This window comes from Oncorhynchus masou, chromosome 22, assembly GCF_036934945.1.
Source record: "Oncorhynchus masou masou isolate Uvic2021 chromosome 22, UVic_Omas_1.1, whole genome shotgun sequence".
Taxonomy (NCBI): domain Eukaryota; kingdom Metazoa; phylum Chordata; class Actinopteri; order Salmoniformes; family Salmonidae; genus Oncorhynchus; species Oncorhynchus masou.
The window spans coordinates 8,727,316-8,754,928 of record NC_088233.1 but is presented as its reverse complement, the minus strand read 5'-3'; the positions used below and the strand labels follow the sequence as shown (position 1 = coordinate 8,754,928).

General features: G+C 42.6%; 1 protein-coding gene across 1 annotated transcript in view; it reads left to right on the top strand.

Annotated features, from left to right (window-relative positions):
* Window positions 1–7,004: 7,004 nt before the first annotated feature.
* The window catches only part of LOC135508961 (potassium voltage-gated channel subfamily D member 2-like), a 140,635-nt gene continuing 120,026 nt past the window's right edge, over window positions 7,005–27,613 (top strand). Inside the window, exons 1-2 of the mRNA XM_064929199.1 lie at window positions 7,005–7,554; window positions 7,860–9,066. Of these exons, the coding sequence (XP_064785271.1) occupies window positions 7,955–9,066 (1,112 nt within the window). The 5' untranslated portion in view covers window positions 7,005–7,554; window positions 7,860–7,954. The remainder of the gene's footprint in view (window positions 7,555–7,859; window positions 9,067–27,613) is intronic.

The following is a 27,613-nucleotide window of genomic DNA, read 5'->3' as shown; positions in this document are numbered from 1 at the left end:
TTATCTATGTGTTTCCTGTCTCTCTGGGCTAGTGTATTTATCCCTGTGTTTCCTTTCTCTCTGTACCAGTGTATTTATCCCTGTGTTTCCTGTCTCTCTGGGCCAGTGTACTTATCCCTGTGTTACCTGTCTCTCTGTGCCAGTGTACTTATCCCTGTGTTTCCTGTCTCTCTGTGCCAGTGTATTTATCCCTGTGTTTCCTGTCTCTCTGTGCCAGTATACTTATCCCTGTGTTTCCTGTCTCTCTGTGCCAGTGTATTTATCCCTGTGTTTCCTGTCTCTCTGTGCCAGTATACTTATCCCTGTGTTTCCTGTCTCTCTGGGCTAGTGTATTTATCCCTGTGTTTCCTGTCTCTCTGGGTTAGTGTATTTATCCCTGTGATTCCTGTCTCTCTGTACCAGTGTATTTATCCCTGTGTTTCCTGTCTCTCTGGGCTAGTGTATTTATCCCTGTGTTTCCTTTCTCTCTGTAACTGTGTATTTATCCCTGTGTTTCCTGTCTCTCTGGGCCAGTGTACTTATCCCTGTGTTTCCTGTCTCTCTGTGCCAGTGTACTTATCCCTGTGTTTCCTGTCTCTCTGTGCCAGTATACTTATCCCTGTGTTTCCTGTCTCTCTGGGCCAGTGTACTTATCCCTGTGTTTCCTGTCTCTCTGGGCCAGTGTACTTATCCCTGTGTTTCCTGTCTCTCTGTGCCAGGGCATTTTTCCCTGTGTTTCCTGTCTCTCTGTGCCAGTGTATTTATCCCTGTGTTTCCTGTCTCTCTGTACCAGTGTATTTATCCCTGTGTTTCCTGTCTCTCTGGGCCAGTATATTTATCCCTGTGTTTCTTGTATGTTCCAAGTCAACCAGCAGTTTTCCCGTTATCCTGCTTTTTAGATTTTCCTTTTTCTAGTCCTCCCGGTTTTGACCCTTGCCTGTTTCTGTGCTTTGTACCCGCCTGCCTGACAATTCTGCCTGCCTTGACCACGAGCCTGTCTGCCACTCTGTACCTCCTGGACTCTGATCTGGTTTTGACCTTTCTGCCTGTCCACGACCATTCTCTTGACTACCCCTTTGGATTATTAAACATTGTAAGACTCCAACCATCTGCCTCCTGTGTCTGCATTTGGGTCTCACCTTGTGCCTTGATATGTAGTTCTGCCCTTGCTGCTGTTCTTGTCTATTGATGTTCTAAATTATGTCATGTTTCATGTGGACTCCAGGAAGAGTAGCTGCTGCTTTTGCAACAGCTAATGGGGATCCTAATAAAATAGCAAAATACCATTTGTATGGGCAGAAAACTTAAATTCTTAATCTAACTGCAGTGTCCAATTTACAGTAGCTATTACAGTGAAATAAATACCATGCTATTGTTTAAGGAGACAACAACAACAAAACACTTATATCACGACAACCGGATTAATACATTCACCTCTGAAGGTAAATAATGTTCTTACTTCCTTCATCTTGCTCTGATTTGTCATCCTGAGGGTCCCACAGATAAAAATGTAGCATCGTTTTGTTTGATAAAATACATTTTCATATTCAAAATGTAGCAACTGGGCACTACAGTTTAAACCCCTGCTGTCTCTGGTATTTGAACCCAGGTCTGCTTGCCATCTTATTGACCTGAATGAAACGGACCCTGCTGGCCTGTGGCCTCCACCTCTCTCTGGACAGGCAGTGTATGGACACGTCTCCAGTGGAGGGAACTCATCTGTTTAATCATCTCATCTCCATCACTGAGCTGGAGTCTGTATAAACATATGAGGGGAAAACAGGACACACACACACACACACACACCAATAAACTGTGGTTGTAGAACTGGGGTCTAGTAATTACGCCGAGCAGACTGCAGACTGTCATACAATCACTGAAGATTCTAAATTGTGTGTGTGTGTGTGTGTGTGTGTGTGTGTGTGTGTGTGTGTGTGTGTGTGTGTGTGTGTGTGTGTGTGTGTGTGTGTGTGTGTGTGTGTGTGTGTGTGTGTGTGTGTGTGCGTGTGTGTGTGTGTGTGTGTGTGTGTGTGTGTGTAAATGGATACATGCTTTCGTGTGCAGAGAGGATCTGAGAGGAAAAGCTAAGTGAGTTATCTGAAGGGTATGAAGGGCCACAAACCCACAAAACCACCCACAAACCCACCCACCCATAAAACTCACTTACCCACAACCCACAACCCACCCACAAACCCACCCACAAACTCACTCACAAACTCACTCACCGACAAACCCACCCAACCCACCCACAAACCCACTCACCCACAAACGCACATACCCACAAACCCACCCACCCACAAACCCACCCACAAACTCACTCAGCCACAAACTCACTCACCCACAAACCCACCCACCCACAAAACCACCCTCCCACAAACTCACTCACCGACTGTGTTCCCAGTTAACATGTTCAGCAGGCATACGGTATCACACAGATATGGCATTATTATTTATGTCAGAGAGGCAGCTTGATGCTTGAAAATCACATTGTTGAATGTTACAATACTTTGGGGATTTCCCACCTCCTCCATCACTGGTGGTTTTGATTCTACATGACAGATCCCGTTGCCAAAAATAGGTGATAGGGAATCCTCGGTGATATGAGTTACATAATGAGAAGCAGTTCACCTTCAGGCAGTGCTCCAGCAGGCAGAATATGTCTGTTTTCAAATCTCTTCATGCTACTGGTGCTCCTGTTTTAGTATGGAAGAAGATCTAGCTAATTAATGCATATAACGAGTCAAAATCCATGATTACACTGAGCTAGGTAGGTAATTAAATCAATTACATACTGTCAACACCACTCATCCGAGCACAGCAGTACATGTGGTGTGTGTATGTATGTGTGGTGTATGTGTGTGGTGTGTGTATGTGTGGTATGTGTGTCTGTGTGAGTACGTGTGTGTTCACTCACTGTGCATTCAAATGACCTTGAACCCTAGCCTTCTACAATTAGCAGGTGCACGAGGGGGAAAATGGTGTCTTCTGTCTGATGAATGCTGCTCGCTTTCCATGGTCCTGAAAAAAAAAATGTTGAAGAGGCTTTTGCCATGGTCTGTGATGAGGGAGCTGTTCTGTTTGTTATACCCTTTCCCCACTGTCTGACCTTAACCCTAACCTTAACCACACTGCTAACCTTATGCCTAACCCTACCCTTGAATTAAGACCAAAAAGCATTTAGATTTTGTGGCTGTGCTATCTAGTGGAAACCCTTTTCCCTAATGTCTGCCTTGGCTGGTTGCAGGTGCATTCATCTCCCAGTCTGATATTTCACACTAGGCAGCAACACATGCTTTCAGCTTCACAGGCACGCGCTGCCACAGCTGTCTTGAATACTGCGTGGAGCCAGCACAGCCAGCACAGCCAGCACAGCCAGCACAGCCAGCACAGCCTGCACAGCCAGCACAGCCAGCACAGCCTGCACAGCCAGCACAGCCAGCACAGCCAGCACAGCCTGCACAGCCAGCACAGCCAGCACAGCCAGCGCTACGTCAGACTAGCTGCTTCTCTCTCTCTCTCTCTCTCACTCTCTCTCTCTCTCTCTCTCTCACAATCTCTCTTTCTCTCTCTCTCTCTCTCTCTCTCTCACACAATCTCTCTTTCTCTCTCTCTCTCTCTCTCTCTCTCTCTCACAATCTCTCTTTCTCTCTCTCTCTCTCTCTCTCTCTCTCTCTCTCTCTCTCTCTCTCACACACACAATCTCTCTTTCTCTCTCTCTCTCTCTCTCTCTCTCTCTCTCTCTCTCTCTCTCTCACACACACACACAATCTCTCTTTCTCTCTCTCTCTCTCTCTCACACACACAATCTCTCTCTCTCTCTCTCTCTCTCTCTCTCTCTCTCTCTCTCTCTCTCTCTCTCTCTCACTCCCACTAGAGAATACTGCACAGAGCCAGCACAGCCCACGCTACGTCAGACTATCTGCTTCTCTCTCTCTCTCTCTCTCTCTCTCTCTCTCTAGAGAAGCGGGAGTCAGTGTTTGTATTATAGAACACATGACAGACGTTGGTAATGGTTATATTAGAGAGAGAACGAAGGGAGCAGTGCTGTAGGCTGCAGGCTTCAGCGTAGCCTCCTCACTGTACAACAAGTCACGAGTCACAACCATTCACAATATCATTACGTTTAGTCTACTTACCACATTTAATAAAGGTTTATGGATTTACTACACTGGATTATATTTAGTTTATTATATTTCTATGTTTCTAGCCATATAAAGGCAATATAGGTATTACCGAAGGATCCCAATTCATGTAAATGGTGCATAATGAGATGTGTTCATATTCTCTAGGAGGCTGATGAACAACCTGTTCAGTGTATGAATTTTAGTGTATTCCATTTTAATCCCTCAATTCACTCTCGGTTCCTGCTACTACCAATGAATCAATCAATCAAATGTATTTTATAAAGTCCTTTTTTTTTTTTTTTTTTTTTTACATGTTTGCTGAATCATTATCCCATATTTTATACCTGACGATTATATCTGGTACTGTCCCCAAGGTTTGGAAGGCGGCCCATGTACTCCCCCTTCACAGAGGACGATGACCCCTGTGACCTAAATAAATACCGGCCTATTTCTAAACCTTCTTGCCGAGTTAAAATATTAGAATCTTCTGATTAATTCTCAGCTAAGATCTTTCTTATCTTTGAAATGTATTCTAAATGTACATCAATCAGGTTTTAGACCGGGTCATAGCACTATCTCTGTTGCACCCCTAGTTATACATGATGTGGTTAACTGTGTTGATAAAAGGCAACATTGTGCTGCCCTCTTCATTGACCCGTCAAAGGCTTTCGATACGGTTGATCACTCACTGCTAATACAGATGATTTCAATACTGTTGATCACTCACTGCTAATACAGATGATTTCAATACTGTTGATCACTCACTGCTAATACAGAGGATTTCAATACTGTTGATCACTCACTGCTAATACAGAGGATTTCAATACTGTTGATCACTCACTGCTAATACAGAGGATTTCAATACTGTTGATCACTCACTGCTAATACAGAGGATTTCAATACTGTTGATCACTCACTGCTAATTCAGAGGATTTCAATACCGTTGATCACTCACTGCTAATACAGAGGATTTCAATACTGTTGATCACTCACTGCTAATACAGAGGATTTCAATACTGTTGATCACTCACTGCTAATACAGAGGATTTCCTCTATTGGCCTAGACCAGGCGGAATGTAACTGGCTTAAACATTACTTGACATATAGAACTCAATGTATACCTACTGACGGTGTTAAATCAAGTTTCCTGGATATTAGGAAGGTGTCCCGCAGGGGTAAGTTCTGGGTCCTGTACTTTTTACTGTTTACATTAACAATATCTATTTGTCTGTAAAAAAAAAACTTTAACCTGCACTTACTTGTATGTCAATGATACTGTTTTGTATTCTATTGCCCCCACAGCTGACCAGGCTCTATCTGAACTACTGTCTGCTTTCATTGTATTACAGAAAAACTTTATTGGCCTGCAATTAGTATTGAATGCAGGTAAAACTAAGTATATGTTGTTCACCGGAACACATACAAATCACTGATGATTTTAGCATATGTACTTTGGATGGTGTACATATTGATCATGTCCGTGATTTCAAACATCTGGGCATCCCGGAAAGATGAAAAGCTGTCTTTTAAAAAGCATATTGATGAGTAGGTTAAACTATTCACTTATTCTTATAGAAATAGGTCCCGCTTCTCAAATAATAGAAATCAGACGTTCCTATTGGTCCTAGACTATGACGACATCATCTGTATGAAGGCAGCTGCCACTTCAGTACAGCCGTTAGATGTAGTTTATCACGGAGCACTGGGCTTTATTACGTTCCTTTTGGTCCTAGACTATGACGACATCATCTGTATGAAGGCAGCTGCAACTTCAGTACAGCCGTTAGATGTAGTTTATCACGGAGCACTGGGCTTTATTACGTTCCTTTTGGTCCTAGACTATGACGACATCATCTGTATGAAGGCAGCTGCTACTTCAGTACAGCCGTTAGATGTAGTTCAATTTGTAAGTCGCTCTGGATAAGAGCGTCTGCCAAATGACTTAAATGTAATGTAATGTAGTTTATCACAGAGCACTGCACTTTATTACGGAGACACGTTACTCATTTCTGCATTCTCTGTCAGAAAGTTGGTTGGGTCTCTTTTGATGGGACGTAGGTCGATACATTGCTATGTTTTCATTAGTAAAATCCTTTATTAACAGAAAGTCTCACTGTACATTACTACTCAACTTTACCCGTTAGAGTGATCTCATCCGGTCTCAGGGATGGCTGAATCTGGAATGTTGTGAAATGGAATGTTTTGATGCCTCCAAGGCGATTCAGAACGCTGATTCAGGACCTTATTACTGATCGATTTGTTGGTTTTTTATGACCGTTTAAAAAAAAAAAATTAAATGTGTGTATTTTCTGTTATGTATGTAATTCAGGGTTCATCAGTAAAAGAGACCTTGGTCTCGGTATGACTCCCTGATACAAAAAATAAAAATAAAGGTTAAATCATCATAATCAGTTGTCTCTAAGTGCTTTACAGATACCCAGCCTAAAGCCCTAAAGAACAAGCAATGCGGATCTATAAGCACACTTACAAGGCTTCTCAGCAAAATACCCGTATAAGATACACGGAAAAATAGCTGAGTGAGCATTTAACATAATTCACTTATATTCCAACTGTTATAAAATGATGTAACGAACGCGAACAGCACTTGACACACCACACTAAACATAACGAGTCAACGCTGGAAATCACGATGAATTTCAGTGATCCAAAGCAAATAGGCTCCCAGTCTGTAGCGGATAACTTTCACAGTTTTGGGGATACCACCTAATTCGTTACTTCCCGTTTTATATTAAGTATATTTTATATTGAGTTAGTCTTTTTTAACGAACCACACCACCATTTGTGAAATGTCTAAACCTGCGGGGAGACCACTCCTTTTTAATAGCTGCATCTTTTCCCTTCTCCTCTCTTTTCTCCACACACTCCTGAGGGGGTGGTCTTGCAGTCAGTCAGTGGATGTGAGAGGAGCAGATTAGTTGCGCTTTTATTGTGGAGCAGCTGCAACGGAAGAAAATAGGCACCGGAGAGACACCGCTAACTGACCGTTTTCTCTTTCTTACCGGGTGATGTCAAGATAAACGGTGGATGGAATATCGAACGTGGATAGAGGGAGACCACTGAAGAAACTACTGGCTTATTCTATAACTTGTTGATGCACCGTTATTTACCAGGGCTTTGCATGGAGGATTGTCCCTGCTTGTTGGCGTAAAGTGAAGCGCGTGGAACAGATGTAGTCTATTTTTTTTACATTTATTTTTCTAGGCAAGTCAGTTAAGAACAAATTCTTAATTTCAATGACGGCCTAGGAACTGTGGGTTAACTGCCTGTTCAGGGGCAGAACGATAAATTTGTACCTTGTCAGCTCGGGGGTTTGAACTTGCAACCTTCCGGTCCAACGCTCTAACGACTAGGCTACCCTGCCGCTCCTCTTACAGAGACAGCTTGTGTTTGTTTCAATGATTTAACTATGCATTGTGAAGAACAAGTTATGGTAAGATTTTCATTAAATCTATATATTTTTTCTGTTTCAATTGTTCATATTTAGAATGACGTGTGTGTGTGTTTAGTTCCCATTTATTTTCTTTGCAACAAAACAATTGACAACTTTAATTGAAAATCAATGTAGAGTGATTGCCATCCTCTGCTCCCCACCCACAACTATATTACAAACCAAAAGTCTAGTTTTAACATTAGACCGTCTAAGATAACCCACATTCATAGTTAAAACATGAACTTAAGCTTTTGAATATAGTTTTGCCAATGCTATTCTAATACCTTGTTTTGTCCCCTCTGCAGATGTCCATTCACCTATCCATGTCCAAGCCATAGCACTGTGATTGCCGAAGCAGCAGGTTCGTTCAAAACACACCGGCTCGTTCCAACCGGTCAGCATGGCTGCAGGAGTGGCGGCATGGCTCCCCTTCGCCCGAGCGGCGGCTATAGGATGGATGCCGGTTGCTACCGGTCCTATGCCCATCCCTCCCCGGGAAAATAAGAAATCCCAAGACCAGGGACTTATCAACCTCAACGTCAGCGGTCAGAAGTTCCAGACGTGGAGTAACACTTTGGAACGCTATCCGGACACTTTACTGGGGAGCACCGAGAAGGATTTCTTTTTCCACGAGGAAACAAAAGAGTACTTTTTTGACCGTGACCCTGATATTTTTAGACACATTCTGAATTTCTATCGCACAGGAAAACTGCATTACCCACGCCAAGAGTGTATTGCAGCTTACGATGAAGAGTTGTCGTTTTTTGGGATCATACCTGAGATTATTGGCGACTGCTGCTACGAGGAGTACAAGGACCGGCGGCGCGAGAACCAGGAGAGGCAGCAAGATGACGAGGACGATGAGAAAGAAGATATAGCTCCCCTAAACATGACCTTCCGGGAGTACATGTGGCGGGCTTTTGAGAACCCCCACACGAGCACCACGGCCCTGGTCCTCTACTATGTCACCGGGTTTTTCATAGCCATCTCAGTCATGGCCAACGTGGTGGAGACGGTGCCGTGTGGAACCCTCCCCAACCGCGCCAAGGAGATCTCATGCGGGGACCGTTACGCAGTGGCCTTCTTCTGCCTGGACACGGCCTGCGTCATGATCTTTACCATCGAGTACCTCTTACGTTTAATCGCAGCCCCCAGCCGGTACAACTTTATGAAGAGTGTGATGAGCATCATCGACGTGGTTGCCATCATGCCGTATTACATCGGCTTGGTCATGACGGACAATGACCAAGTGAGCGGGGCTTTCGTCACCCTCAGGGTCTTCCGGGTTTTCAGGATTTTCAAATTCTCCCGCCACTCTGCGGGGCTGCGTATCCTGGGCTACACACTGAAGAGCTGCGCCTCGGAGCTGGGCTTCCTCCTCTTCTCCCTCACCATGGCCATCATTATCTTCGCCACTGTGATGTTCTACGCAGAGAAGGGCTCCGCTTCCACCAAGTTCACCAGCATTCCCGCTGCTTTCTGGTACACCATTGTCACCATGACAACGCTGGGGTAGGTGTTGCCTCTTGGAGAGGGTGGTTGTGAATGTGTTCAGTTCACAACGTGTCGAAACGAGCTTGGCTACATAGAGGTTATTGGTAGGCCTACACCACAGTCACGTACCACTGCAGTTTCTCACTGATAAAGCCCAATCTTCTGCATTCTAGGCCTATTCTATTATATCATATGAATCATATGCCCATCATAACTATTTCACACCCTGTGAAAGCTTCATGGTGCAGTAAATGTTTTTATTTATAGACCCTCGTATTGTAAGGCTGGTAAACGTAACTGATTAAAGAAACTCCAAGCCACGTTTCAGTTGGCTATATTGGGACCACTCATCAGCCTACTGACGAAGTTAATGAGGGTTAGAAAGTGTAGGTCTAATTGACACCTCTGTCTCTCTCTTTTTCTCTCTCTCTCTTTCTCTCTCTCTGTCTCTCACTCTCACTCTCTCTATGTCTGTCTCTTTCTCTCTCTGTCTCTGTCTCTCTCTCTCCTTTTCTCTTTCTCTCTGTCTCTCTCACTCTATCTTTCACTCATCCCTTGTTGTCTCCAGAGTGCCAATGAACAACGGAGCCAATCGGCTGGATGTGCTGATGTTGCATAAGTTAATTAATCATGGTTAAGGCGATCATTTGAATTAATGTGTAGCCTATATTGATGTACCGCACTCATCCAGTCAGTAGCTTCTATGAGTGATTGAATGTTCTTTGAGGGGAACTCTCTCTCTCTCTCTCTCTCTCTCTGCCTTTCACTCCATTATGCGCGCAGCTCGAGTGCTGCGACAGTTGCTCTCCGTGGTGCTGAAAACCTCCTTTGCGTTTCATTTAACGCCACGCTTGCTGCCAGCGTTCGTTGCTTTTCTGCTAGCTTGTGTTGTGCTGCTGCCGTCAAAAATAATACAGACAAAATACCGTGTGAGTGTCTGCCTGGCTGGCTGGTTGAAGCGTGCAGTGTGAACATAAGTCATAGCCTGGAAATAATCAGACCATTCCTAATTCGTGTTGCTCCTTCGATCACCGAGCTCCTCGTGAAGTCTGTTACTTATCGTGTTTCAAAAGAGAGAGGAGAAATACAACTCGGCTTGACAATTCCCTAGCCACCTTCCCGTGGCACATTCAAGTTTCGAAGGTATTATAGAAGAATGTTTTAATGATTGAAGTTAGAAGGTTTTTGGACCAATGACCACAGAGAATTATGACCACTGACAAGGATGACGGGAGTGAGAAAGAGAGAGAGCGAGAGTGAGAGAGAGAGACAGAGACAGAGTGAGAGAGAAATAGAGAGAGAGAGAGAGAGAGAGAGAGAGAGAGACTGAGAGAGCGAGAGAGAGAGAGAGAGACTGAGAGAGCGAGAGAGAGAGAGAGACCACTCAACCACTGCGACATATCATATACAAACATGCCTAGAAAATGTCCATATTACAGTCACACTGCTGCATCTGAGGGTGTTAACTCTTCTTGGCAGGTGTAATGACAGTTACAGTAACGTTCATGCATTATGGAAACATATTGAATGGTAATGTTCATGCATTATGGAAACATATTGTACAGTAACGTTCATGCATTGTGAAAACATACTGAATGGTAACGTTCATGCATTGTGGAAACATATTGAATGGTAATGTTCATGCATTATGGAAACATATTGTACAGTAACGTTCATGCATTGTGAAAACATACTGAATGGTAACGTTCATGCATTGTGGAAACATATTGAATGGTAACGTTCATGCATTGCGGAAACATATTGAATGGTAACGTTCATGCATTATGGAAAGATATTGAATGGTAACGTTCATGCATTATGGAAAGATATTGAATGGTAACGTTCATGCATTATGGAAACATATTGTACAGTAATGTTCATGCATTATGGAAACATATTGAATGGTAACGTTCATGCATTATGGAAACATATTGAATGGTAACGTTCATGCATTATGGAAACATATTGCACAGTAATGTTCATGCATTGTGGAAACATACTGAATGGTAATGTTCATGCATTATGGAAACATTGCGTTTCAAATGGCACCCTATTCCCTTTATAGTGCACTATTTTTGACAAGGGTACATAGGGTTCTGGTCAAAAGTAGGGTACTATGTAAGGAATAGGATGCCATTTGGGATGCATGAATACTGTACATCTAGGCTAGTAGCAGCACGATGAAATAGGTTCTATTTGTTTTCATCTATCCACACTCACACCAGTCAGCAGGCTCTCTGTCTCTGGCAGCTGGTTACCCATCAAACAATTTTAGAGGAAATTATTGTCCTTAAATTATAGGACCATCTGTGTGTATTTGTGAAGCGTTTCATGTTAATTTATCACCATTTAGAAATAATTGATCATTATTTACAAATTACTTATATTAATGGCCATGTGGTATTATAATGAACCATTATTTCAGCGGGTTGGTTGACTAGGAATACATGATGTTTCTCAGCAACGACTTCTTTTACAGCAACAACCTCTTTTACAGCAACAACCTATTTTACAGCAACTATCTCTTTTACAGCAACAACCTATTTTACAGCAACTATCTCTTTTACAGCAACAACCTATTTTACAGCAACTATCTCTTTTATATCAACTACATCTTTTACAGCAACTATTTTACAGAAAAGGCCTCTTTTACAGCAACAACCTATTTTACAGCAACTATCTCTTTTACAGCAAAAACCTATTTTACAGCAACTATCTCTTTTACAGCAACAACCTATTTTACAGCAACTATCTCTTTTATATCAACTACATCTTTTACAGCAACTATTTTACAGCAAAGGCCTCTTTTACAGCAACAACCTATTTTACAGCAACTACCTCTTTTACAGCAACTATTTTACAGCAAAGGCCTCTTTTACAGCAACAACCTATTTTACAGCAACAACCTATTTTATATCAACTACATCTTTTACAGCAACTATTTTACAGCAAAGGCCTCTTTTACAGCGACGACTTGTAGAAGATTTTTGATCTGAGGGATAAATAAAGACTTGACAAGTTGTCTAGTATTTAATTTGTTCAAATCAGTTACTATCCATGCAGTGGATTGATTCAAATCTTTCATTATTTATGATAAAATGTGCCCATATTCCTGTAAGCACTTAGAGGCTTGTCAAAATACTGATGATTACCAAGGCAACAACACTCCATCCATTTCTCCCCCAATAACATGTGGGAAAGTAGCTGTAAAACCCTCCTCTATCCCTCCTATAACACTCCTCTAACCCTCCTCTAACCCTCCTCTAACCCTCCTCTAATCCTCCTCTAACCCTCCTCTAACCTTCCTCTAACCTCCTCTAACCTTCCTCTAACCCTCCTCTAACCCTCCTCTAACCCTCCTCTAACCCTCCTCTAATCCTCCTCTAACCCTCCTCTAACCCTCCTCTAATCCTCCTCTAACCCTCCTCTAACCCTCCTCTAACCCTTCTCTAACCCTCCTCTAATCCTCCTCTAACCCTCCTCTAACCCTCCTCTAACCCTTCTCTAACCCTCCTCTAATCCTCCTCTAACCCTCCTCTAATCCTCCTCTAATCCTCCTCTAAGCCTCCTCTAACCTTCCTCTAACCCTCCTCTAACCTTCCTCTAACCTCCTCTAACCTTCCTCTAACCTTCCTCTAACCCTCCTCTAACCTTCCTCTAACCCTCATCTAACCCTCCTCTAACCCTCCTCTAACCTTCCTCTAACCCTCCTCTGACCCTCCTCTGACCCTCCCCTAATCCTCCTCTAACCTTCCTCTAACACTCTCTAACCCTCCTCTAACATTCCTCTAACCCTCTCTAACCCTCCTCTAACCCTCCTCTATCCCTCCTCTAACCCTCCTCTAATCCTCCTCTAATCCTCCTCTAACCCTCCTCTAACCCTCCTCTAATCCTCCTCTAACCCTCCTCTAACCCTCCTCTAACCCTTCTCTAACCCTCCTCTAATCCTCCTCTAACCCTCCTCTAACCCTCCTCTAACTCTTCTCTAACCCTCCTCTAATCCTCCTCTAACCCTCCTCTAATCCTCCTCTAATCCTCCTCTAACCCTCCTCTAACCTTCCTCTAACCCTCCTCTAACCTTCCTCTAACCTCCTCTAACCTTCCTCTAACCTTCCTCTAACCCTCCTCTAACCTTCCTCTAACCCTCATCTAACCCTCCTCTAACCCTCCTCTAACCTTCCTCTAACCCTCCTCTGACCCTCCTCTGACCCTCCTCTGACCCTCCCCTAATCCTCCTCTAACCTTCCTCTAACACTCTCTAACCCTCCTCTAACATTCCTCTAACCCTCTCTAACCCTCCTCTAACCCTCCTCTATCCCTCCTCTAACCCTCCTCTAATCCTCCTCTAATCCTCCTCTAACATTCCTCTAACCCTCTCTAACCCTCCTCTAACCTCCTCTCTAACCCTCTCTAACCCTCCTCTAACCCTCCTCTAACCTCCTCTCTAACCTCCTCTAACCCTCCTCTAACCCTCCTCTAACCCCCTCTAACCCCCCTCTAACCCCTCTCTAACCCTCCTCTAACCTCCTCTCTAACCCTCTCTAACCCTCCTCTAACCCTCCTCTAACCTCCTCTCTAACCTCCTCTAACCCTCCTCTAACCCTCCTCTAACCCCCTCTAACCCCCCTCTAACCCTCCTCTAACCTCCTCTCTATCCCTCCTATAACACTCCTCTAACCCTCCTCTAACCTCCTCTAACCCTCCTCTAACCCTCCTCTAACCCCCTCTCTAACCCTCCTCTAACCTCCTCTCTAACCCTCTCTAACCTCCTCTAACCCTCCTCTAACCCTCCTCTAACCCCCTCTAACCCCCCTCTAACCCTCCTCTAACCTCCTCTCTATCCCTCCTATAACACTCCTCTAACCCTCTCTAACCTCCTCTAACCTCCTCTCTAACCCTCTCTAACCTCCTCTAACCCTCCTCTAACCCTCCTCTAACCCCCTCTAACCCCCCTCTAACCCTCCTCTAACCTCCTCTCTATCCCTCCTATAACACTCCTCTAACCCTCTCTAACCTCCTCTAACCTCCTCTAACCTCCTCTCTAACCTCCTCTAACCCTCCTCTAACCCCCTCTCTAACCCTCCTCTAACCTCCTCTCTAACCCTCTCTAACCTCCTCTAACCCTCCTCTAACCCTCCTCTAACCCCCTCTAACCCCCCTCTAACCCTCCTCTAACCTCCTCTCTATCCCTCCTATAACACTCCTCTAACCCTCCTCTAACCTCCCCTAACCCTCCTCTAACCTCCTCTCTAACCTCCTCTAACCCTCTCTAACCCTCCTCTAACCCCCTCTCTAACCTCCTCTCTAACCCTCCTCTAACCTCCTCTCTAACCCTCTCTAACCTCCTCTCTAACCTCCTCTCTAACCCTCCTCTAACCTTCCTCTAACCCTCTCTAACCCTCCTCTAACCTCCTCTCTAACCCTCCTCTAACCCTCTCTAACCCTCCTCTAACCCTCCTCTAACCCCCTCTCTAACCTCCTCTCTAACCCTCCTCTAACCCTCTCTAACCCTCCTCTAACCCTCCTCTAACCCCCTCTCTAACCTCCTCTAACCCTCCTCTAACCCTCCTCTAACCCTCCTCTAACCCCCTCTCTAACCCTCCTCTAACCCCCTCTCTAACCCTCCTCTAACCTCCTCTCTAACCTCCTCTAATCCCCTCTCTAACCCCCTCTCTAACCCCCTCTCTAACCTCCTCTAACCCTCCTCTAACCCTCCTCTAACCCCCTCTAACCTTCATAAAGCAACCAGAGGATATATACCCCTATACATCGAGTGATTCTGATGGTGTGGATCAGTCTGTTTTAAAGCACGGAAAACTAATTGATCAAAGTTAAACACATCCTGATGCAGGTCTGATATGGATATTAACTTTCTAGTTTATGGAGAGATATAGGGTATTCGTCCCAAATGGCACCCTAATCCCTATGGTCCCTGGTCAAAAGTAGTGCACTATATAGGGAGCATGGTGCCATTTGGGAAGTAGTAATAAGCAAACCAGTTCCAGGAGGAGGTAGCAGCAGAGCAGCTACTAGCAGGTGAAACAAACCCCATAATCAGATCTGTTTGATTTTTTGTTACAATTACCTCCTCACCATAAACACTCTACAGTCAATTACTGCATCCTATTCCTCCTCCCTCCTCCTCCTCCTCCTCCTCCTCCTCCATCTCCTCCTCCTCCTCCTCCTCCTCCTCCTCCTCCATCTCCTCCTCCTCCTCCTCCTCCTCCTCCTCCTCCTCCTCCTCCTCCATCTCCTCCTCCTCCTCCTCCTCCTCCTCCTCCTCCTCCTCCTCCATCTCCTCCTCCTCCTCCTCCTCCTACTCCTCCTCCCTCTTCCTCCTCCTCCATCTCCTCCTCCTCCATCTCCTCCTCCTCCTCCTCCTCCTTGGATCCTGTGGAGGTAAAGACAGGACAGTGTCTGGACACTCCTCTCCCCCTGCTGATGGGTCATTGATCGTGCTTAAGCAGACATGCAGACACCGGGGGAGAGGAGGAGAGGTGGAGGAGAGAGAGAGAGAGAGATGACAGAGAAAGAGGACAGAGAGGGAGAGGACAGAGGGAGAGGACAGAGAGAGGGGACAGAGATGGAGAAAACAGAGGGAGAGGACAGAGAGAGAGGACAGAAAGGGAGGACAGAGGGAGAGGACAGAGAGAGAGACAGAGAGAGAGAGAGAGAGAGAGAGAGAGGACAGAGGGAGAGGACAGAGAGGGAGAGGACATAGAGGGAGAGAAAGAGAGAGAGAAAGAGAGAGAGAGAGAGAGAGAGAGAGAGAGCAAACTAGAATGCTATTTAGCCCTAAACAGAGAGAACACAGTGGCAGAATACCTGACCACTATTACTGACCCAAAATTAAGGAAAGCTTTGACTATGTACAGACTCAGTGAGCATAGCCTTGCTATTGAGAAAGGCCGCCATAGGCAGACATGGCTCTCAAGAGAAGACAGGCTATGTGCTCACTGCCCACAAAATGAGGTGGAAACTGAGCTGCACTTCCTAACCTCCTGCCAAATGTATGACCATATTAGAGACAGATTACACAGATCTTGATAAACTCCCATATCTATTGGGTGAAATACCACAGTGTGCCGTCACAGCAGTAAGATTTGTGACCTGTTGCCACAAGAAAAGGTTAGTCAGTGAAGAACGAACACCATTGTAAATACAACCCATATTTATGTTTATTTATTGTCCCTTTTGTACTTTTCACTATTTACACATCGTTACAACACTGTATATAGACAAATGTCTTTATTCTTTTGGAACTTTTGTGAGTGTAATTTTTACTGTTAATTTTTACTGCTTATTTCTTTTAATTTATCTATTTAATTTGCTTTGGCAATGTGAACATATAAAGAGGGAGTAGACAGGAGAGAGGGAGAGGGCAGAGAGAGAGGGAGAGGACAGAGAGGGCAGAGAGAGAGAGAGGTCTTTGTGACTGGGGGGAGGTAACCCCCACAATGGATGCCCAGTCTAACTCACTTTAGCTTCTTCTCAGCAAGTCTGAGTAGGCCCATACTTATCCTTCCTATTTATGGAGTATATTCTCTGTGCTGCTCTTGGATATACCACAGAAGAAGACAAGCTGTGGAAAGCTGTGGTGCTCTTTGATATACCACAGAAGAAGACAAGCTGTGGTCGTCTGGGACATACCACAGAAGAAGACAAGCTGAGCTGCTCTGGGATATACCACAGAAGAAGACAAGCTGTGGTACTCTGGGACATACCACAGAAGAAGACGAGCTGTGGTACTATGGGACATACCACAGAAGAAGACAAGCTGTGCTGCTCTGGGATATACCACAGAAGAAGACGAGCTGTGGTACTCTGGGACATACCACAGAAGAAGACGAGCTGTGGTACTCTGGGACATACCACAGAAGAAGACAAGCTGTGGTCGTCTGGGAAATACCACAGAAGAAGACAAGCTGTGCTGCTCTGGGATATACCAAAGAAGAAGACAAGCTGTGCTGCTCTGGGATATACCACAGAAGAAGACGAGCTGTGGTACTCTGGGACATACCACAAAAGAAGACAAGCTGTGCTGCTCTGGGACATACCACAAAAGAAGACAAGCTGTGCTGCTCTGGGATATACCACAGAAGAAGACGAGCTGTGGTACTCTGGGATATACCACAGAAGAAGACAAGCTGTGCTGCTCTGGGATATACCACAGAAGAAGAAGATAAACTGCTCTTTAATGTTGAGATGGAGCAGGTCGCTGCCCAAGGTTTCACTACCCTCGAGAAATCCTTTATACGTTCAATTCTTGCCAAATATGACATTCATATGATGGTATGGAGTGGATCTTGAAATCTTTAAAAGGTCAGGGATATCTAGAAATAATTATGACAGTCTATTCAATATGGGGAAATGAGATGCTATACTGTATATACAGTACCAATAGAATCTGAGATCCAAAATGGAGGAGTTATTACCAGATCATTTCGATCTATAGTGCATAGGGGGCAGGCTCTGATTTGAAGTGTATATCTGGTTTCTTGCTACGTCCAGTAGAGTACAGCCCTCTCCAGTTGAGATAGAACCAAAACCTACAGAACATTTTACAATATACAATGTATCTAGTATCATGAGAGACTGGGTTTATACAGTACAGTGTACCTAGTACCATACAGTACTGGGCTTATACAGTATATCTAGTATCTAGATTGAGTCTATTATGAGTTTTCTTGCCACATTATATCTGTCTCTAGCTGCTCCCAAGTCAGGATAATGTGTTAATGGTCTGTTTACTTGCTACAGTATTGCAATGGTCAGGGTAATGTGATAATGGTCTGTTTACTTGCTACAGTATTGCAATGGTCAGGGTAATGTGATAATGGTTTGTTTACTTGCTACAGTATTGCAATGGTCAGGGTAATGTGATAATGGTTTGTTTACTTGCTACGGTATTGCAATGGTCAGGGTAATGTGATAATGGTCTGTTTACTTGCTACAGTATTGCAATGGTCAGGGTAATGTGATAATGGTTTGTTTACTTGCTACAGTATTGCAATGGTCAGGGTAATGTGATAATGGTCTGTTTACTTGCTACAGTATTGCTACAGGGTAATGTGTTAATGGTCTGTTTACTTGCTACAGTATTGCTACAGGGTAATGTGATAATGGTCTGTTTACTTGCTACAGTATTGCTACAGGGTAATGTGATAATGGTCTGTTTACTTGCTACAGTATTGCTACAGGGTAATGTGATAATGGTTTGTTTACTTGCTACAGTATTACAATGGTCAGGGTAATGTGATAATGGTTTGTGTCAGGACCCGGTTACGAACCTGGGTCTCCGGAGTGAGAAACAGTCACTTAACCAACTGAGCCACGAATAGTCAGCAGAACCCAGAAGATGAGGCAGACACAGCAGTACTTAAGACGGTGTATTTAATAAAGTAAAAAGGAGAAGTCCTTAAATACAAAAATGGCAAATCCAAAAGGTGGTAGGAATAGCACAAAAAAGCCTCAAGAGACACTCAAAAACAAAAACAGAATTCCACAAGCGCATCCACCGGAATCGACAGGAAAACACAGAACACTAGGGCTGGGTGCTAACATACAAACACAGAGCACAGAACTGAGGCAAACTAAGGGTTTAAATACAATCAGGGGAAACGAGGCACAGGTGCAAATAATAATGGGGAACAAGGGAAAAAACATAAGGTCAAAAAGCACAATGGGGGCATCTAGTGACCAAAACCCGGAACAACCCTGGCCAAATCCTGACAGGTTTGTTTACTTGCTACAGTATTGCAATGGTCAGGGTAATGTGATAATGGTTTGTTTACTTGCTACAGTATTGCAATGGTCAGGGTAATGTGATAATGGTTTGTTTACTTGCTACAGTATTGCAATGGTCAGGGTAATGTGTTAATGGTCTGTTTACTTGCTACAATATTGCAATGGTCAGGGTAATGTGATAATGGTGTGTATACTTGCTACAGTATTGCAATGGTCAGGGTCATGTGATAATGGTCTGTTTACTTGCTACAGTATTGCAATGGTCAGGGTAATGTGATAATGGTCTGTTTACTTGCTACAGTATTGCAATGGTCAGGGTAATGTGATAATGGTCTGTTTACTTGCTACAGTATTGCAATGGTCAGGGTAATGTGTTAATGGTCTGTTTACTTGCTACAGTATTGCAATGGTCAGGGTAATGTGATAATGGTTTGTTTACTTGCTACAGTATTGCAATGGTCAGGGTAATGTGATAAATGGTTTGTTTACTTGCTACAGTATTGCAATGGTCAGGGTAATGTGATAATGGTTTGTTTACTTGCTACAGTATTGCAATGGTCAGGGTAATGTGATAAATGGTTTGTTTACTTGCTACAGTATTGCAATGGTCAGGGTAATGTGATAATGGTTTGTTTACTTGCTACAGTATTGCAATGGTCAGGGTAATGTGATAATGGTTTGTTTACTTGCTACAGTATTGCAATGGTCAGGGTAATGTGATAATGGTTTGTTTACTTGCTACGGTATTACAACGGTCAGTGTGAATGAGCTGGGCAGGGATTTTTTTTGGTGCTTCAGATCGCTGAAGTAATTTAAGGTGCAATGGAGTGCACCGCTGAAACGAGGGCAGCTGTGAAAATGACTAAAGTCAAGCGAAACCCATAAGGAAGTAGAGGAGAGAGAGGAGAGAGAGAGAGAGAGCGAGAGAGAGAGAGAGAGAGAGAGAGAGAGAGAGAGAGAGAGAGAGAAAAGAGAGAGAGGAGAGAGAGGAGAATGAGAGAGGGTGAAATTCTACTGGGTGAAATTCCACAGTGTGCCATCACAGCAGCAAGATTTGTGACCTGTTGCCACGAGAAAAGGGCAACCAGTGAAGAACACACACTATTGTAAATACAACCCATATTTATGCTTATTTATTTTATCTTGTGCCCTTTACCATTTGTACATTGTTAAAACACTGTATATATATAATATGACATTTGTAATGTCTTTATTGTTTTGAAATTTTTGTTTGTGTAATGTTTACTGTTAATTTCTATTGTTTATTTCACTTTATATATTCACTTTATATATTATCTACCTCACTTGCTTTGGCAATGTTAACCCATGTTTCCCATGCCAATAAAGCCCTTGAATTGAATTGAATTGAATTGAGAGGAGAGAGAGGAGAGTGAGAGAGGAGAGTGGGAGAGAGAGAGGGAGAGAGGAGAGAGAGGAGAGTGAGAGAGGAGAGAGAGGTAGAGAGGAGAGAGAGGAGAGTGAAAGAGGAAAGAGAGAGAGAGAGGAGAGGGAGAGAGGAGAGAGAGGAGAGTAAGAGAGGAGAGAGAGGGAGAGAGGAGAGTGAGAGTGAGAGAGGAGAGAGTGAGAGAGGAGAGAGAGAGAGAGGAGAGAGAGGAGAGTGAGAGAGGATAGAGGGGAGAGAGATATGAGAGAGAGGGAGAGAGGAGAGATAGGAGAGGAGAGAGAGAGAGAGAGCGGGTGAGAGGAGAGAGAGGAGAGAGAGGAGAGAGAGGAGAGAGAGGAGAGAGAGAGGAGTTAGAGGGAGAGGAGAGAGAGGAGAGTGAGGAGAGAGAGGAGAGTGAGAGAGGAGAGAGAGGAGAGTGAGTGAGGAGAAAGAGGGAGAGGAGAGAGAGGAGAGTGAGGAGAGAGAGGAGAGTGAGAGAGGAGAGAGAGGAGAGAGGGGAAGGACAGGCACGCCACACTGCACATCTGGGCAGACCAGCCACTCTCAGTCCATCTGAGGCACAAGTAGAGGTCAGGGTTCAACTGTGTGTCTTGACATAACCACCAACACATTAACATAGTTTCCCAATCCTAGTCCTGGGGATCCAAAGGGGGTGCATATTTGAGTTTTTACCCAAGCATTAACTCATTTTATTCAACTAATTCACTCATCATTAAGCCTCTGATTTGAATCAGGTTTGTTAGTGCGAGGGCAAAAACTCAACACTGTGTCTGGGAAACGAAGAATCTGAAAGACAGTAGAGTCATTGGGAGGACATATAAAATGCCATAAACAACCAACTTGCAGAAGTATATAACCATCATCATTATTGTAGTATTAGTATATAACCATAATTACTATTGCAGTAGTAGTATATAACAATAATTATTATTGAAGGACTAGTATATAACCACAGTTATTAGTGTAGTAGTAGCATATAACAATAATTATTATTGTAGTAGTAGTATATAATCATAAGTATTATTGTATTAGTAGTATATAACCCTATTTACTACTGTAGTAGTAGTATATAAGTGTCACGACTTCTGCCGAAGTCGTTGCCTCTCCTTGTTCGGGCGGTGCTCGGCGGTCGACGTCACCGGTCTTCCAGCCATCATTGATCCATTTTTCATTTTCCATTGGTTTTGTCTTGTCTTCCCACACACCTGTTTTCAATCCCATTCATTACCTGTTGTGTATTTAACCCTCTGTTTCCCCTCATGTCTTTGTCAGAGATTGTTTTATTGTCAGTGTTGTTATTTTGTTGTGTTGGTGCGCGACGGGTCCTCGTACCCATGTCTTTCATGTCTGTACGTTTTAGTGTTATGGAGCATGTTCAATCATTATTGTAGCAGTATATAACCATAATTATGATTTTTGTAGTAGTAGTATATAACCATAATTATATTTGTAGTATTAGTATATAACCATAATTATTATTGTAGTAGTAGTAGTATATAACCATAATTATTATTGTAGCAGTGGTATATAACCATAATTATATTTGTAGTATTAGTATATAACCATAATTATTATTGTAGTAGTAGTAGTATATAACCATAATTATTATTGTAGCAGTGGTATATAACCATAATTATATTTGTAGTATTAGTAGTATATAACCATAATTATATAATTGTAGTAGTAGTATATAACCATAATTATTATTGTAGTAGTAGTATATAACCATCATTATAATTGTAGTAGTTGTAGTATATAACCATAATTATTATTGTAGTTGTAGTGTTTAACCATAATTATAATTGTAGTAGTGGTAGTATATAACCATAATTATTATTGTAGTTGTAGTGTTTAACAATAATTATAATTGTAGTAGTGGTAGTATATAACCATAATTATAATTGTAGTAATAGTATATAACCATAATTATTATTGTAGTAGTAGTATATAACCATAATTATAATTGTAGTAGTTGTATATAACCATAATTATAATTGTAGTAGTTGTAGTATATAACCATAATTATAATTGTAGTAGTAGTATATAACCATAATTATAATTGTAGTAGTAGTATATAACCATAATTATAATTGTAGTAGTTGTAGTATATAACCATAATTATTATTGTAGTAGTAGTATATAACCATAATTATTATTGTAGTAGTAGTATATAACCATAATTATAATTGTAGTAGTAGTAGTATATAACCATAATTATTATTGTAGTAGTAGTATATAACCATAATTATAATTGTAGTAGTTGCAGTATATAACCATAATTATTATTGTAGTAGTAGTATATAACCATAATTATTATTGTAGTAGTAGTATATAACCATAATTATTATTGTAGTAGTAGTATATAACCATAATTATAATTGTAGTAGTTGTAGTATATAACCATAATTATTATTGTAGTTGTAGTGTTTAACCATAATTTACTGTAGCAGTGGTAGTATATAACCATAATTATTATTGTAGTTGTAGTGTTTAACCATAATTTACTGTAGTAGTGGTAGTGTATAACATCATAATTTTTGTAGTAGCAGTTGTATATAACCATGATCATTATTGCTTAGCTCTGGATATATCAGAACCCCTTCCGGCAAATCAAATGAAAGTCTTACATGCAAAACATTAACTTCATGGTTGGAGTGTTTGAAGTTACCAGCTCCAATCCATGTTTGAAGGAATTTAAATGGAAGATCTGAAGGACCTGACTTCCTTTAGCTTCTGCCTGAGATAACAAATAATGTGTTCCTGACAATCTGCTACCCAAGTTGTACATCCCAAATAGTACCCTATTCCCTATATAGCGCACTACTTTAGACCAGGGCTCTGGTCCCTATTCCCATATATAGTGCATTACACCCAATAAGACTCTTGTCCAAAGTAGTGCACTATATAGGGAATAGGGTGCTATTTTGGGATGCAGCCATTGCTGTTGGTTAGCTTACGACGCCCCTGGCATACACATACTAGGAAGAGGATTTTCCTCGATCTCTATTTTTTTCTTTTCGAAGGGAGCGCATCACGTATTCTCCGAGTGTTCTGGGTGTTTTTTGCTTATACGTAGTGTGTGTGAGTTGTATTGTTCGCCTCGTATTGGCTGAATTTTCTGGTTGAATATTGATTATACACAGTCCTCTTCCTTACGTGTTGAAACCCTATCTGATGTGTGATCTAAGAGAATATGAGATGTGTGTGTGTGTGCGCGTGTGTGTGTGTGTGTGTGTGTGTGTGTGTGTGTGTGTGTGTGTGTGCGCGCGCGTGCGTGCGTGCGTGCGTGCGTGTGTGTGTGTGTGTGTGTGTGAGTGTGAGTGTGTGTGTGTGTGTGTGTGTGTGTGTGTGAGTGTGAGTGTGAGTGTGTATGTGAGTGTGTGTTATCCAGGAGTGTTGACATCATGTCAGATGTGTACCATTGTGATTTATCTATAGTGATAGATACAGTTGAAGTCGAAAGTTTACGTACACTAAGGTTGGAGTGATTAAAACTCGTTTTTCAACCACTCAACAAATTTCTTGTTAACAAACTATAGTTTTGGAAAGTCGGTTAGGACATCTACTTTGTGTAGGACACAAGTCATTTTTCCAACAATTGTTTACAGACATATTATTTCACAATTCCAGTGGGTCAGAAGTTTACATACATTAAGTTGACTGTGCCTTTAAACAGCTTGGAAAATTCCTTAAAATTATGTCATGGCTTTAGAGGCTTCTGATAGGCTAATTGACAAAATTTTAGTCAATTGGGGGTGTACCTGTGGATGTATTTCAAGGCCTACCTTCAAACTCAGTGCCTCTTTTCTTGACATCATGGAAAAATCTAAAAATGTTCTAGACCTCCACAAGTCTGGTTCATCCTTGGCAGCAATTTACAAAGTACAAAGTAAAGTAAAGTAAAGTTTAAACACCATGGGACCACGCAGACGTCATACCACTCAGGAAGGAGGCGCGTTCTGTCTCCTAGAGATGAATGTTCTTTGGTGTGAAAAGTGCAAATCAATCCCAGAACAACAGCAAAGGACCTTGTGAAGATGCTTGAGGAAACAGGTACAAAAGTATCTATATCTGTAATGGTGCATTGTGGGTGGCAGGGAAGTCAGGAGCGGGAGACCTGAACTTGGTATAAACGGAGTTGTTCAATCAGTGCTTCACAAAACTCCAAAACCAAAATTACAAAAATAATAAAAAGTGAGTACAACACCCACATAATACAATCTCCAACAAGGACAGGAAACAGAGGGTTAAATACACAACATGTAATGTAACATTTTTGTTTTTTATTTATTTTTACTAGGCAAGTCAGTTAAGAACAAATTCTTATTTTCAATGATGGCCTAGGAACAGTGGGTTAACCGCCTGTTCAGGGGCAGAACAACAGATTTGTACCTTGTCAGCTCGGGGGTTTGAACTTGCAACCTTCCGGTTACTAGTCCAACGCTCTAACCACTAGGCTACCCTGCCGCCCCAATTGATGGGATTGGAACCAGGTGTAAAGGAAGACAAGACAAAACCAATGGAAAATGAAAAATGGATAAGTGATGGCTAGAAGGTCGGTGACGTCGACCGCCGAACACCGCCCGAACAAGGAGAGGGACCGACTTCGGCGGAAGTCGTGACAAAATCCACAGTAAATCGAGTCCTATATCGACATAACCTGAAAGGATCCTCAGCAAGGAAGAAGCCACTGCTCGACATAAAAAAGCCAGCCAACGGTTTGCAACTGTACATGAGGACAAAGAATGTACTTTTTGGAGAAATGTCCTCTGGTCTGATGAAACAAAAATAGAACTGTTTGGCAGTAAAGACCATCGTTATGTTTGGAGGAAAGAGGGTGATGCTTGCAAGCCGAAGACACCATCCCAACCGTGAAGCACAGGGGTGGCAGCATCATGTTGTGGGGGTGCTTTGCTGCAGGAGGGACTGGTGCACTTCACAATATAGCTGGCATCATGAGGAGGAAAATTAGGTGGATATATTGAAGCAACATCTCAAAACATCAGTCAGGAAGTTAAAGCTTGGTCGCAAATGGACAATGACCCCAAGCATACTTACAAAGTTGTAGCAAAATGGCATAAGGACAACAAAGTCAAGGTATTGGAGTGGTCATCAGAAAGCCCTGACCTCAGTCCTATAGAAAATGTGAGGCCAGAACTGAAAAAGTGTGTGCGAGCAAGGAGGCCTACAAACCTGACTCAGTTACACCAGCTCTGTCAGGAGGAATGGGACACAATTCACCCAATTTATTGTGGGAAGATTGTGGAAGGCTATCCGTAACGTTTGAGCCAAGTTAAACAATTGAAAGGCAATGCTACCAAATACTAATTGAGTATATGTAAACTTCTGACCCACTGTGAATGTGATGAAAGAAATAAAAGCTGAAATAAATAATTCTCTCTACTATTATTCTGACATTCTTAAAATAAAGTGGTGATTATAACTGACCTAAGACAGGAATTTGTACTAGAAGTAAAAGTCAGGAATTGTGGAAAAACTGAGTTTAAAGGTATTTATATAGTTTATAGGCATTTAAAGGTATTTATATAGTTTATAGGCATTTAAAGGTATTTGGCTTAGGTATATGTACACTTCCGACCACAAATGTATATGTGTGATAGAGAGAGAGAGAGAGAGAGAGAGAGAGAGAGAGAGAGAGAGAGTGTGTGTGTGTGTGTGTGTGTGTGTGTGTGTGTGTGTGTGTGTGTGTGTGTGTGTGTGTGTGTGTGTGTGTGTGTGTGTGTGTGTGTGTGTGTGTGTGTGTGTGTGTGTGTGTGTGTTATCCAGGTGTTCTGACATTATGTCAGATGTGTACCATTATGCATGATCTATAGTGATAGATATATATGTGTGTGTATGTGTCAAATACATCATGTCAGATGTGTACTATTGGGCAGAAGGCTGCAGGCTGTCTGTGCCCTCTCCAGAGGCTGAGATATGGAGATGGAGAGAGAGTGATATGGAGAGATAGAGAGAGAGAGGGAGATAGAGAGAGAGAAAGAGAGAGAGGGGGATGGAGAGACGGAGAAAGCAAGAGAGATGTAGAGAGGTCGAGATAGAGAGAGGGGGGATGGAGAGATGGAGAAAGCAAAAGAGATGTGGAGAGAGAGAGAGAGAGAGAGAGAGAGAGAGGGGTGGAGAGATGGAGAAAGCAAGAGAGATGTAGAGAGAGAGAGAAAGAGAGAGAGAGAGAGAGAGAGAGAGAGAGGGGTGGAGAGATGGAGAAAGCAAAAGAGATGTGGAGAGAGAGAGAGGGGGGGGTGGAGAGATTGATAGAGAGAGAGAGAGGTGGTGAGATGGAGGGACTAATGGAATTGGGATGTCATGACAGCCAGGTGCCTCCATGAAAGAGAAGTGTGCATTTCAATGTTCCATCTCGGGCTCCTTTCTCCCCATTCATTCAGATCGTTGTGAAATGGAAGATTGAAGAGAGTGAAGGACGTGAAAAGAGAGGAGGCAGACTTATTCAGGGAAGATTAGGCTGATCATGAAAGATAGAACCTGTGAAAGAAACAGAAAGAGCCAGAGACACTCTTCCACCACATCTAAAATGTGAAACACTTCTTCCCCAGCACATTTATTTTTTTTACCTTATTACCTCTGACTTGAATTACATCCAGAAAACAATCTGTGTGTGTTTGTAAATTCACTCTGGAGAGTGGTCAAATTGTCCGTTAGAAATTCTGAGCGTTTCGCTCAAAGAGCATTAGCGCACACATTGGACGCTCTGGTCGAGGAGCAGGGTTGATTCAGAGCGTTCTGACCCCACAAATGCAGTCAAGCACCCAAGCTAACTATGACTAGCTAGCTGAGTTGGTTGTACTGTTTTCATGTTATGTCGAGGGTTAATGACTGGAACTGAGTTTTGAGTTTGACTTGATGTAGTCTTGATCACAGATAAAACTGAAGAAAATACTCATGTAAAATCCATAAAGCATAATACGTGACATGAATAGAATACAGAACACTTGAAACATTACAGGACATTTTTCATCATGGAATTTTTAATGTTTAAGTATGATTGTAAAAAATAGTTTTTTTGAGAAACGATGTCAGAGCTAAAGTTACTTTACAGTCTGATAGCAGTGGGTAGAGTGGTGTTTTACAGTCTGATAGCAGTGGGTAGAGTGGTGTTATACAGTCTGATATCAGTGGGTAGAGTGGTGTTATACAGTCTGATAACAGTGGGTAGAGTGGTGTTTTACAGTCTGATAACAGTGGGTAGAGTGGTGTTATACAGTCTGATAGCAGTGGGTAGAGTGGTGTTATACAGTCTGATAACAGTGGGTAGAGTGGTGTTTTACAGTCTGATAGCAGTGGGTAGAGTGGTGTTATACAGTCTGATAGCAGTGGGTAGAGTGGTGTTTCACAGTCTGATAGCAGTGGGTAGAGTGGTGTTATACAGTCTGATAG